This window comes from Protopterus annectens, chromosome 4.part1, assembly GCF_019279795.1.
Source record: "Protopterus annectens isolate FY-2018-M chromosome 4.part1, PAN1.0, whole genome shotgun sequence".
Taxonomy (NCBI): Eukaryota; Metazoa; Chordata; order Ceratodontiformes; family Protopteridae; genus Protopterus; species Protopterus annectens.
Genome location: NC_056734.1, coordinates 197,169,248 through 197,182,066, shown reverse-complemented (window position 1 = coordinate 197,182,066; position 12,819 = coordinate 197,169,248). Strand labels below are relative to the sequence as shown.

At 40.3% G+C, this 12,819-nt stretch overlaps 1 protein-coding gene across 1 annotated transcript in view; it reads right to left on the bottom strand.

The window, feature by feature from the left end:
- Window positions 1-12,819, bottom strand: part of ANKMY1 (ankyrin repeat and MYND domain containing 1) — a 1,970,922-nt gene that overhangs the window by 825,261 nt on the left and 1,132,842 nt on the right. Inside the window, exon 13 of the mRNA XM_044070101.1 lies at window positions 6,056-6,169. Coding sequence (XP_043926036.1) covers window positions 6,056-6,169 — 114 coding nt within the window. The remainder of the gene's footprint in view (window positions 1-6,055; window positions 6,170-12,819) is intronic.

The following is a 12,819-nucleotide window of genomic DNA, read 5'->3' as shown; positions in this document are numbered from 1 at the left end:
GTCACATTCTTGTACAAAGAACACTTGTGAGAAAGAAGAAAGCACCTACTCAGTTTGTCTGCTATCACACTGGACTTCCCCCGGAATGTGCATTGTTATGAGAAAGCGGTTGGATGAGATCACCCATTGCCACACTCTGAGTGCTTCTCAACACAAGGGGTATGGTCCAGTCCCTCCTTGTTTGTTGATGTACCAAACTACTGACATATTGTCCATTTGAATTGCTATCATCCCTGAAGGGAGAGCACCCTGGAAGGCCTGCAATGCTAAAAGCACTGCTTTCATCTCTAGGACATTGATATGCAAGTTGACCTTTTCAGTGGATCACGTGCCTTGGATTGTTTTCCCTAGAAAATGTCCCTCACCCCAACTGGGAAGTATCCATTGTCACTATGGCCTTGGGCTAGGAGGAATGAAAGAACAGCGTTGTAGTACCTGATCTGATTAAATCCCCAACTGAGATCTCTCTTGCATGTCGGAGTGATTCGTAATTGACATGATATGGGTTGGTAAAATATCGACCATTGTGTTGCCAACATCCACTGGAGAATTCTCATAGAAAATCTAGCTAAAGGTACCAAGGTTATTGCCGCTGACATGGATCCTAGAGCTTGAAGGACCAAGCAAGCTGAAATATTAGTACTGCATATTATTTTTTTGACCTGTGATCTGATAATTTGAGGAAGGCAGTGAAGCTATCATTGACTTTGTTTTGAAAACTGCTCCTATGAATTCCAATATTTTGAGTTGGTACTAGTTGAGACTTGTCGTAGTTTATGGTTATTCCCGATGAGGGCAAGTCTGGAGAACCTGATTTCTTGCCCTTATCAACTGAAAGTGAAAACAGAAAGTGTTATGAAGAGATACAGAACCTTAAGAATTCCCTGCATGTTAAATGAAAAGCAATATGAAGATAAGCATCGTTTAACTCCAATGTCACAAAAAAGGCCTGGGGAAGAAGCACTGTAAGTAGGGATTACAGAGTCAATTTCTTAAAACTTGGAATTTTGAAAAATAAAACTAAAAAGAAAAGTACTGCCCACTGCCAAAGTGCAGCTAGCCATAAAATTCTGAAAATCGGCAAAAATAGCCTGCTGCAAGTCCACAGCTTGAAAACAAGTTTTAAAATAAATTTATTAGGCGTTTCTTAAAATATGTAGATTAGTAAAAGTCCCTCAGTATTCCAAACGATAAGCGCTTTCGAATCTTCTTCAGATCGTAAATGTATAGGGACAACAAGCAGCTATGATTTGCAGCGCAATCATGACGTCATGTTTAAACCCACGGACAAGGGAGGAGCAATTGTAGTATTCGAGACAGAGTGGTACAAAGAGAAAATGAAGAAGATGTTAAGCAACAATAAGACATATATTGAGGTCTCTCCAGTGGATCTCAATAAGGCTATACAGAATGTAACTGGGCATTTAAAAGATATGCTCCTTGAAGGACAAATCGATTTGGAGTTGTTCAATTTTTTGGAAGTCACAAAACCAATTGTACCAGCTATAAATGGATTACCGAAAATACATAAAATGTTATCTGATCCTCCCTTGCGTCCTATAGTGGCTGGGCAAGGTTGGATCACTGAAGTTATGTCCTTATATGTTGAAAATAAACTCAGTAAAATTTTAAAATTGTTTGAAACTGTATTAAGAGACACAGATGATTCCTTAGCAAATTATCCACAGTTGTGTATAGATATAAAGACTGCAATAATATACTGCTAACCACCTTGGATGTTAACAGCCTCTTCATGTCAATACCAAATGACATAGGAATAGAGTCTGTTAACATCAAAGATGAACTTGGATGAAACTAATAGGATCTGCTCACTGCTGGAGCTACTATTGGAAAATAATTGTTTTGTTTTTGGAAATTCCATATATTGGCCGCACTGGGGGGGTTGCCATTGGCACCCCCTGCGCCAATAGTTATTCCAACCTAGTACTAGCAAATTGGGAGCTCAAGTACATCCTCAGTCCTATGAATCCTTGGGTTGAGAACATCCTTTATTATGGTCAATTTGTGGACGACCTTTTCATTCTGTGGAAAGGGAATGAACAGCAATTTATTGCTTTCTCTGGATATATGAATACGACTACTACCTTCCTGTAATTCACAGCTCAATGGTCAAGGGAGGTTATTAGTTTCCTGGATGTTAATATTATTTTAAGTGAGGGAAATGACATGCACACTGCGCTATATCGTAAAAATACATGGAGAAATCATTATCTCCTAAAAGTAGTATGCATCCTAGGCATATTACTAGGAATATTATGCAGAATGAAGTATCAAGAATAGAAAAGAGATGCAGTAAAGAATCCGTGAGGCACAAAGAAATCAAATTTCTACAGAAAAACCTTAAGGAAAGAGGATACAATGAAAAAGATGTAAATGGATACAAAAGAAAAAGCAAATTGGAAAAAGTAAAGAAAAATAATATAATAGTTATGTTAACTTACAGTACAGATAATGTAGCAATCCAGAATGTGATAAAGCAATTCTGTCCAATTTTAACTCAAGATCCCCAATTGAAGGACATCGTGGGTGAGAGACCAACTTTTGGGTATAAAAACAAAAAGAATTTAAAAAGACACCTTTGTGCCAAAGATGGTTTTGACAAACCGACGATTCTGGGGTGAAAAGGCACCTTTAGATGTGGTAATTGTACAGCTTGTCCACACATAGATAACGACAACCATTTTGAACATCCCAAAACTAAAAGGCGCTATTCATTTAATGTAAATGCTACTTGTAATATGCCCAACGTTGTGTATTTGGCAACCTGCAAAATATGCTCAGCATACTACTTAGGAAAAAACAATCATCCTTCTAAAATTGTATTCTAAGACATCTACGGGACATACGTAACAAGGATCCTTATAATGCATTGGCTGTACATGTTAATACTTTCTGTGATCACTCCTTTTCCTTCAAAGTCATTGAACAGGTATTTGTGAGCCTAAGAAAAGGGGATATTGAAAACAATACTGAGTTAAGGGAAACCAAATGGATTATCAATTTACAAGTTGACCAAACACCCGGTTTGAACAGCATCATTCCGCTAAAACCCATACAAAAAGCCAGAAGACCTACTATTGGTTGACACGAAGGTATGTCAACCATAGGACTATATGACTGGCTTGACAAGTTATGAATGGAACAGGCATATTTATTGATAGTAATCTCTGCCATTGGTTTATATTTCTTTGGGGGCAGACTGATATCCATTTTACTGATTGGAAGAGATATGGTAAATGAAATTACGTCATTAAGGAAACAGAAACTGCTCTTCTTTGAAAAGCTGCTTGTTGCCCCTATACATTTACGATGTGAAGAAGATTCGAAAGCACTTATCGTTTGGAATACTGAGGGACTTTTACTAATCTACATATTTTAAGAAACGCCTAATAAACTTGTTTTAAAAGTTGTTGTCAAGCCCTGCACGTGCAGCAGGCTATTTTTGCCAATTTGGAATTTTGAAAAAGGTGTTAAGAAAACAAAAGCTCTAAAAACACTTAGAAACATTCTGGAATAAATCCTGTTCCTAATGGATGAGAGGAAGCAAATTCTATTGTCCCCTGAGTAAAGAGGTCTTAAAGAAGAGGGAGAATGAGGAGCATCTGGTTTTAGAGTCTTGGGGAAACCTAAGAGAAGAGGAGGAGCAACCAAAGATATTTTGTAACCATTTTAGATGATGGGCAGAACCCATTTGTCTGATGTTATGGATTACCAGGTTGGGAAGGAGAGAAACAGCTTTTGAGGCAGAGGAAACTGGGGTTGGCCAAGGTGGAAAGGGGGGAGGTAGACAGCGATAGGGAGGCTAGTTTATCAGGAAAGGATGGCTTAAAACCCTTGGAATCCTGCTGCAAATTGACTTGAAATCTCATTTTTGCTGGGCTTTTTTTACCTTTCTGGCATTTTTTTGTCTTTGCAAACAAAGGGACCAACCTTAGCAGGGTAGTTTCACTGAGACTTAGGAACAAGAGAATTCTTCAAGAGCAGAATCAGGAGACAATTTATCCTCATCATCAGAGGTATAATCCACTGGAGAATGGATGTGAAAGACTAAGCCAAGGAATCATTCCTGTCAAAGTAAAAATTCTCTTTTTCTTTTTGACTTTTGAAAGGAGAAGGAGAGGAATGGGGGAGGGGAAGCAGCAGCAGTAGGAAACAATTAAAGGTGGCTTCAATGATATAATGGCTTTGAAAAGCCCCTATATACACTCCTGCCATTCCTTTTGAGGATACTTAGATGTCTGAGGGGAAATATGATGTCAAGACTTCTGCTTCTTCTTAAGTAGGATGTCTGCCTGTACAAAATATGGTGGCTCTGAGTCCTGATGTACCTCAATCAAGGAACAAGGAACTTCTTCCCTTACTAATATCTGTGGTTTGCCCTCGGGTCCCTCCAAAATGATGAGATGTGGTTCCCCCTAATAGTTAGAAGCAGATGACTACTCAGACATGATGGGCATGTGAGAGGGTTGCACCATACTGGCCTCCAGTGGGGTCAAAATAGAGACAGCAGTTGCAGGAACCAGAAGGTCAAAAAACTCATCAAGTGACATAATGGAGGCATCCCACTCTGACTGGACAGCAGCCATCAACAGCTTTGGTTTCTTAGACTTCCTTTTTGGCACTGGAGGGACACTGGATGTTAAAGACTCAGAGGCAAGTTTACCTTGCTGTAGCTCCAGCAGCCAAAGATTCTCAAGATACATTTTTAATGAAAACAGACATCCACACAGAGTGTTAAGAGCAAATGAATGACAGACAGAACAGTCATTGTAGTTTTGTTCAGCAGCTAAGCAAAAAAGACACTTCAAATGATGGCATCTGTGAGGAATTTGCCTCACAGAACAATATTTTCCCCTCTTCAATGACATCTACAAAACATTTATTATCAAATAAAAGAGAAGAGGAAGGGTCCACAATGGGGATACTTACCTGCCCAATGGGTACTATTTATTAATAAATACAAGAGAACAGGAAGGGTCCCCAGTGGGAATACTTTTCTGCTCAATGGATGAGGAAGACACATGAAACACACATCTGACAAACAGGAGTTGAGGCGATAGTTCAGTACTCAGGTTGGTAGCAAGGAGGTTCTGAGGTAATATGTGCCCTTATGTCCCCTATGCACCTCTGGCCCCTTTTGGGGTCAAGTCATACAATGGATGTGTGGTGCAAGAGGAAGGTGCCCAGGCTTTGATATTCTGGCTAGATGTACAATTGTCCTTGGCAGAATATCCCATCTGTTAGAAATACTGTAATATTGATCCAAGGAAGGAACTCTATTATCACCTTCTGCCTCTGGATTTTCCCTTATTCTGTGGCTTGACATCTGATAGAATTTAACAAAAAATCCAAATTTCCCTGGCTCAGCATTGCATGGGGGGACAGAGCCCTGGCTATGACCCACGCAACCTGTATTCAATGACAGGCTCTGTCACAGAAAAAGCCAAGTAGAGAGGGAGAGGAATGAGGAACATAATCTGCTTACTCCTCCTCTGAGAGGGACAGGATGGTTGAAGGCACTTGGGGAGCACACAGGGAAGTACAACTTCCCTGGTGGAGACTGGGGAAATCATTTCCATGCTTCAGGGTTTGGGACAAGGCTGCTTGCTGGCAAGAGGACATGAAGGATGACCAGCAAGGTTTGCCCATTGCATGACTCCCTCTCCCCTGCTTAGCGAAGTGTGCCAGGAGAGGTATGGCCATAAATAAAACCTTCACACCACTCCTGATGGTTGCCTAAACAACTGCTTCTCTTGGCCGACTCCTGCCCTCAATGATGAAGGAATGATGGGTTGACTGGCTTGGGGGGGGGTGATGACTATCAGGCAGTGGGGATAAAACAGAGTGGAAAAAACAGTTAAAGTAGTTTTTACAATGTGTTCCCTTGTTGAAGTAGTTAACTCAGAATAGAATATATAGTAACCAAACATGAATCATTTTAGCTAATTTTTATTTGCTAATCACTGATGGAATGTTCATCATCGATAGTCACTTCATATGACATTATATAACCATTTACCACATAGCACAATACCTGAAAGAATTTATAGTAGCCATAGTCAACTGCTGTTCCCAACACACTTCTCTTTCCATGCCCTAGTGTGATTGGCATCAAGATATTCCCACCAGCTTTGATCAGCTTATCAACCTAAAGTGAGACAAAAAACAAGGGCAGAGTATGTCTGATAAATAAAAGCAAATAATAACTTGAGAAATCAATTTAGTTATATTACATTTTCAGTTGATGTTTGTGGTCATTTGTAAATTAACTATGAAGTGGATTAAGTAATAGGTAAAGAAAAGCATGGTCATGATGAGGTACTGAGTGTAACAGTAGATAATCAAAAATATAACTTATGCAGTCATACTCATAACATTCAACTTCTTCTCATTGATGCCAATTACGGTCTAGCAAGATTACACAGCAGTCATATGACGCGCTACACAAAATCATGCCTGTCTTACAGCGACGTTTCTCCAATGTCATTTAGTGTAAGTTCCACATACACACAGGACTAGCAGCTGCTGTCTTCAGTTTTACATTTGAACATGGTAAATAATAAAGTGCCATGATTACTAATAAATGTAACTATGCAAACACAGTGTACCTCCACCTACAATTAAAAAAACACTTTATTGCACCTGACTCATTTGTGCAGTCATCCAGATCCTGATCTTTATTTCAGACAGGGAAAGTATGTGGGTATTTACCTTGCTACAGCAGTTTGTCTCTCTCTCTCAAACATGCAATGTCATAGAACATATCCTTGCATGATCAAAGTCTTACTTCTAAAAGGATTCATATATTCATAACATCTGGGAAAAATCCCTGGCAGTTGAAAGCCTAACATAAACAGTGAACAAACAGGGCATGAGCCCTGAAAACTACCCTGCCCCAGAAACAGACACTTGTCTAGTAGACCTTTATAGCACAAATTGTTTTGTAGGCAATGTGTTCTAAAAGAGAATTTAAACTGTTACAGATTGTTAGTAGAGCAGAGGTTCTGTAGCTGTTGCATTTTCAGGGAGATGGTAACTAAGGAAATTGTTATCTATTTTGCAAGCAGTTTGAAAATTTTGAATACATTTCCTAATCTAAAATTGTGTACAGGAGTTTGTGCATAAATAAGACCTATGCCTCCAACAATATAATACAGTAAACTCTCAGTTAACCAGAACTCAAGCAACCAGCAAAAAAACCTGAAGAGTTTTAGAATTTTAAAAAGGAAGACAGAAATATATATATATATATATATATATATATATATAAAACAAATAGTATAGGGTACAATATTAGACCTATTTTTAGTAGTAATTCTCAAGAAACCAGAAACTACAGTTATCCAGCATCTACCAATCCCCATGGGTGCCGGGTAACTGAGAGTTTACTGTAGTCAGGTGTATCAAGTAAAGGATCTTTTGAAGTGTACAATGATAGGTCATTGGTTTACAGTCTGAGATAGATTTAGCTACTCTGTTGCATGACATATAAAATTTCTTATAAACACACGCACGCAGACACAACACATACATATATATAACATTTTATTTTTTTAAAGTTACTAGTGGCAATCAAGCAACTCTTTATCCAGTCCTTCTTTTTCACAGGGCTACCTCAGCAACCGGGCACACATGTTGTATTTTAAAACATCTTCATCATTTCCCAGAGTGTATTGTAGCATTCAAAATTCTCCATGGACATAGTGTACCAAGATTACACTCCATGTTAGGCTAAAGATTTCTCTGTAAGCCCTGGAACTGTGTGCAAACCAGGTACACTGAATTTCTCTTTTTTTCTTTTTTATTACATTGGCATCTTTCTTCCTAATATTCCTGTATTAGTTATTTTAGCTTATTGAACAGTACTTTTTACATTGCCCAGTCCCCTTGACTTACCTAGTTGCTTTGTGTTACATATTTGAACATTACATTGCTGAGCTCTTATTTTATTACTTAGATGCACTGAACCAGATCTGTTTCCTGCTTTTCATAGTTTCATAGTTTAGTACTAGGCTATCTGCCCTGGGGCATTTGTAAGCCTAGCCATAGTGATGTGGCTTTCGCCACCCCATGAAATGGTAGAAAAATGCACAGAATAGATTTAGAATACTGTGCCTCTGTCTAGTAGTGACACAGTGAAGGTCCCCTTATATAATAGAATTAGTTTACTGTGCCCCTGTCTAGTAGTGACACAGATGTGACCCCTGGGGTAAACTTACGATCTCCCATCCACTCATCAAGATTTCTCTTGAAGAGAGTCAGTGAGGGGCTCTGCCTAACATGAACTGGGATCTTGTTCCAGAGCATGGGAAGCCTCTGGGTTATGAATCTATCCCTCCAGCATGTCCTATTCATACTTGTGCCGAGGTTTAAGTCTTTAGCTCTCGTGGTTCTGATGGATTTGGATTTTGTGAGGTAGAGCATGTCCATCAGTTCCTGATTGGACATGGCCTTGTACGTCAGGCAGAGATCACCTCTGAGCAGGCGGTATGCTACTATATAGAGCTGGAGTTTCTTTAGTCTGGCAGAATAAGACATATGTTGGAGACCCTTGATCCTCTTGGTGAGGTACTTTTGTGGTCTCTCCAGCTGTTGCAAATGCCGGGTGACGTACATACCAAATGGGGCATTGTACTCAATCATGGGTCTGATGAGGGAGGAGTATAGGGGTACAATGACATCCTTGGATCTGGATGTGAATCCCTTCATGATAAGGTGTGCAAGGTAGAATGTTTTTCTAACCACTTTGGCAACGTGGGTGTCAAATGAGAGGTTGCTGTCGACTTGGGTCCCTAGGTCTCTGATTACTTTTTCCATACTCAGTGGGTTGCTGTCTATGTGATAATTTGTGGGTACTTTGTTTTTCCCAAAGGGGATGACTATACATTTTTTGGCATTTAGTTTAAGGCCATGACTCCGGCACCAGTTGTCCGTTTCTGTGAGGCCTTTTTGTAGGATGTATGTGTCCGCTGGTGTATCGACTATGGCGCCTAGTTTGCAGTCATCTGCGAACTTTGTCAGCCACAACCCTCCCATGTTTGCTTTAACATCTGAGAAATAAATGCCAAACAAGAGGGGTCCCAGGACAGATCCCTGTGGGACACCACTTGTGACTGGCTTTGAGTCTGACATTGCTCCAGCGATTTTAACTTTATGGGTTCTGTCCTTTAGCCAGTTTGCAACCCATCTAGTGACATAAGGGTTTACATTTAAGCTGTTGAGCTTATCTATGATGCCTGAGTGGGGTATTGTGTCGAAGGCCTTAGCCAAGTCCAGGTAGGCTGTATGGACTGCTTTGCCCTCATCAATGGCTCTAGTGACTGTTTCGAAAAAGTCATCCAGGTTCAAAAGGCAGGATCTGCCCTTTACAAAGCCGAACTGGGTGGGGTCAAGTGTCTGTAGGTCCCCAATGTCTCTGTTTATGAGTTCCATAATGATTCTTTCCATAACTTTGCAGGCCAGGCTGGTTAAGCTTATGGGGCGGTAGTTCCCAGGGTCTGTAGAGGTACCCCCTTTGTGGAGTGGGACCACTGTTGCTGTACGCCAGTATTCAGGTACATATCCTGTAGTAGGGCTAAGGTTAAATAGCATTTTTATGTGTGGGTTTAGCTCCTCTTGGAGTTCACGTAGCACGCAATCTGGGATACCGTCAGGTCCCATTGATGCTGTGTTTTTAGCTTTGCTGAGGGCGGCTCTCACCTGGACATCTGAGATGACAGGGAGATTACATTCAGCTGGGATAAGTATTTCTTCTTTTGTGGGTGAGGGAGGGGAGAAATTTGCACTGAACCTGTCAGCCAGAATGTTGGCAATATCTGTGGGTTCAGTGTATTTTTTGTTGTTGTGAACTAACTCTGAGCATATCTGAGGGTTTCCGCCCAGGTTTCTAACATAGCTGAAGAAGGCTTTGTGGTTATCTTTAGTGTCCTTAGCAATTTTTCTCTCAAAGTTGGCCTTGGATGTTTTTATGAGAGAACGTAGTTTTCTGCTAGTGTTGATCAGAGATGTCTTCCCTTTATGGGATTTTGCTCTGTCATGCAGTAGCTTCCTTCTTTTGTTATACAATTTGTTAATGGCTGAGGTCCACCAGACAGGACGCTTGCCTTTGGTGGAGCGACTTGGATTTATTTGGGATTGCATGATCCATGCATTCTTGGAGATGTCCATAGAAAGCATTTGTGAAGGATTCAGCATTGTGGGATGTGGTATCTTTTGTTTAAGAGATATTACACATTATGATTTCCTGGGCTCTCACAATACCAGTAGTGTGTGCTTAGAGTCTTCACTATCTATATCAGTCAACCTTGTTCCTCATTCTTCACAGGAATGTATTTACTATTTTAAAACTTAACATAAGTTTTTTAGTTGCAGCCATAAGTTTTGCTGCTGTGTCTTTTGTAGACGACATGTGTGGGGAAACAAGGATAATTATGCTGAAACAGCATTTATAACATAACTTATTTCCATTTCTACTCTGTGTCCCCTAGAAGTGCATATGTGACCTTCCTTGACAAACATTTATAGAATATTAACAAATTGGACTAAATGTTCAATTTGTAACTGGCATATTATTGTTGTATCATACTAAGCACACCTGCAATTAGCCAGGCTTTATTGGTGGATTACTCTTGCAGCCAGTGTCCTCCCCGCGGTAGAGTGGGCGTTCGAAAGACATGCGTTGAATGGGCGTGCCTTCGTTAAAGGTTGGGCGTCGGGCTGGCAACTCAACACCATAAAAACCAACTGCCAATCATTAGCAGACCGGAGTTCCGCTGTGGCGACCCCTAACCGGGAAAAGCCGAAAGACAAACAACAACAACTCTTGCAGCCAGTATGTTAGACCTTTTCATTATGCTACATCTCCTTTAAATAGCCTGGAGAAATCATGTGTTAGCAACATTTGTAATGTTGAATACAAATATTTATTGTTTTTAGATTTGATTTATAAAGGTTGTTAATGCTCTTTTGATTATCCACTTTTACTTTTCTCTAATGTTGAGTATTACTATCAACTGAGAGTAGTATATATATTTCCTATAACACCATCCTTTATGTTCTCCTGAGGTCTACAGCTTTGTGGTATTGAAATACTGAGTCACAGCTGCTTCAGCATTCATTCAGGGTAGGCCATTAACTTTTAGGAGAATTATTTCTTAACACCTATGCCCTCTGTCATTGCATTCTCTGTTTTTTCAGACATCCAGCTCTATTTTTACTACACACCTTATTAAATTTACTTCAACATTAACATTCTCTTTTCTTTACTTATAACTAAAAGCTACTAGCCCATTCAGAATAAGTGACCCTCCATGTCCTGCCATGAAGGATTAACTTCCACCTTCTTCAGCCAATATACCTATGAAGGCAAGGTTCTAACAATCCTATAACCAAGAACAGTAAAGAGCTCACTGACTGCAACATCTGAAAAAAGAAGTTATGTACTCACCATAACGTTCCATCTGAGTAGGTAACTTCATTTGTCAGCAACCTGTGGGTTACGGATCTGATACGGATCTGAGCCGGCAGCATACCAAGCTAAAGATCCGAGCTCCAAGCTCCTCCCCCTTACCCATACTACCCTGCAACCTCTTTCCAATCCTCAGATCACATTTGCCACCTGCACAAAATAACAAAACAAACTAACAACCTGAGAAACCTGACTCAGAGACAAAACAAAACTCGAGCATCCAAACCTCGAGTTCAGCTAAATAACTATCCAGGTTAGGGGGAAGGAGGGAGGGACTGTTGCTGACAAATGAAGTTACCTACTCAGATGGAACGTTATGGTGAGTACATAACTTCTTTATCTAAAGTAGTTAACTTCATTTGATCAGCAACCTGTGGGACAGAGTCCCCAGCTACCCGAAATCTTGGGAGGCCCTCAAGGAAGAATATTCCGGAGCAATGCAGAGCCAAAAGCAGCCCTTCCTCTAGACACCAAATCTAGTTTATAATGAGAAATAAAGGTGTGAGAGGACGCCCAGGTAGCTGCTGAACAAATGTCATCCAGGGAAACTCTTGACCAGAATGCAGCAGACGTTGCCATAGAACGTATAGAATGAGCATGAACTCCCATTGGTTCTGGCAAGCCAGATTCTCTATATGCTAAGAGGATACAACTAGAAATCCACCTGGCAAGAGTTACTTTAGAAATCGGTTTCCCTAGAAAAGATTTTGCAAAGGAGACGAAAAGTTGGTCAGATCTACGAAAGACAGCCGTCCTGTGTAAATAAAAATGTAACTGTCTGTGAACATCCAGTAAATGAAATTTATACTCCACTTTGTACTGGTAATTAGGGAAAAAAAACAGCAAATTAATGGATTGATTAATGTTCGTCTCGGAAGCAACTTTGGGAAGAAAGGAGAGGTTAGTCCTGAGAGATACCCTGTCCTTGTGAAATACAAGGTATAGAGGTTTGATACAAAGAGCCTGAAGCTCCAACACCCTCCTGGCTGAGGTAATGGCTACCAAAAAGGCCGTCTTCCATGACAAGAACTTCAGATCAACGGAAGCTGTGGGTTCAAATAGGAGGCCTCAAAAGAAAGGTACCTTTTAGAAAGGCCTTACAAATTCTGGTAGCAGCGAGAGAACCAAAGTTGTCCCCAATATGGAAATGGGAAATAGCAGCCAGCTGAACCTTTACAGTAGATGAACTGGCCCCCTGCTGAGAAATATGAGACAAGAATTCTAGAACCGCTGGAATAGGGGTGGTAAAGGGATCCAAGTTCTTACGTGAAGCCCAAATGGAAAAACGTTTCCATTTACTATTGTAAATCTTCCTGGTAGAGGGTTTATGT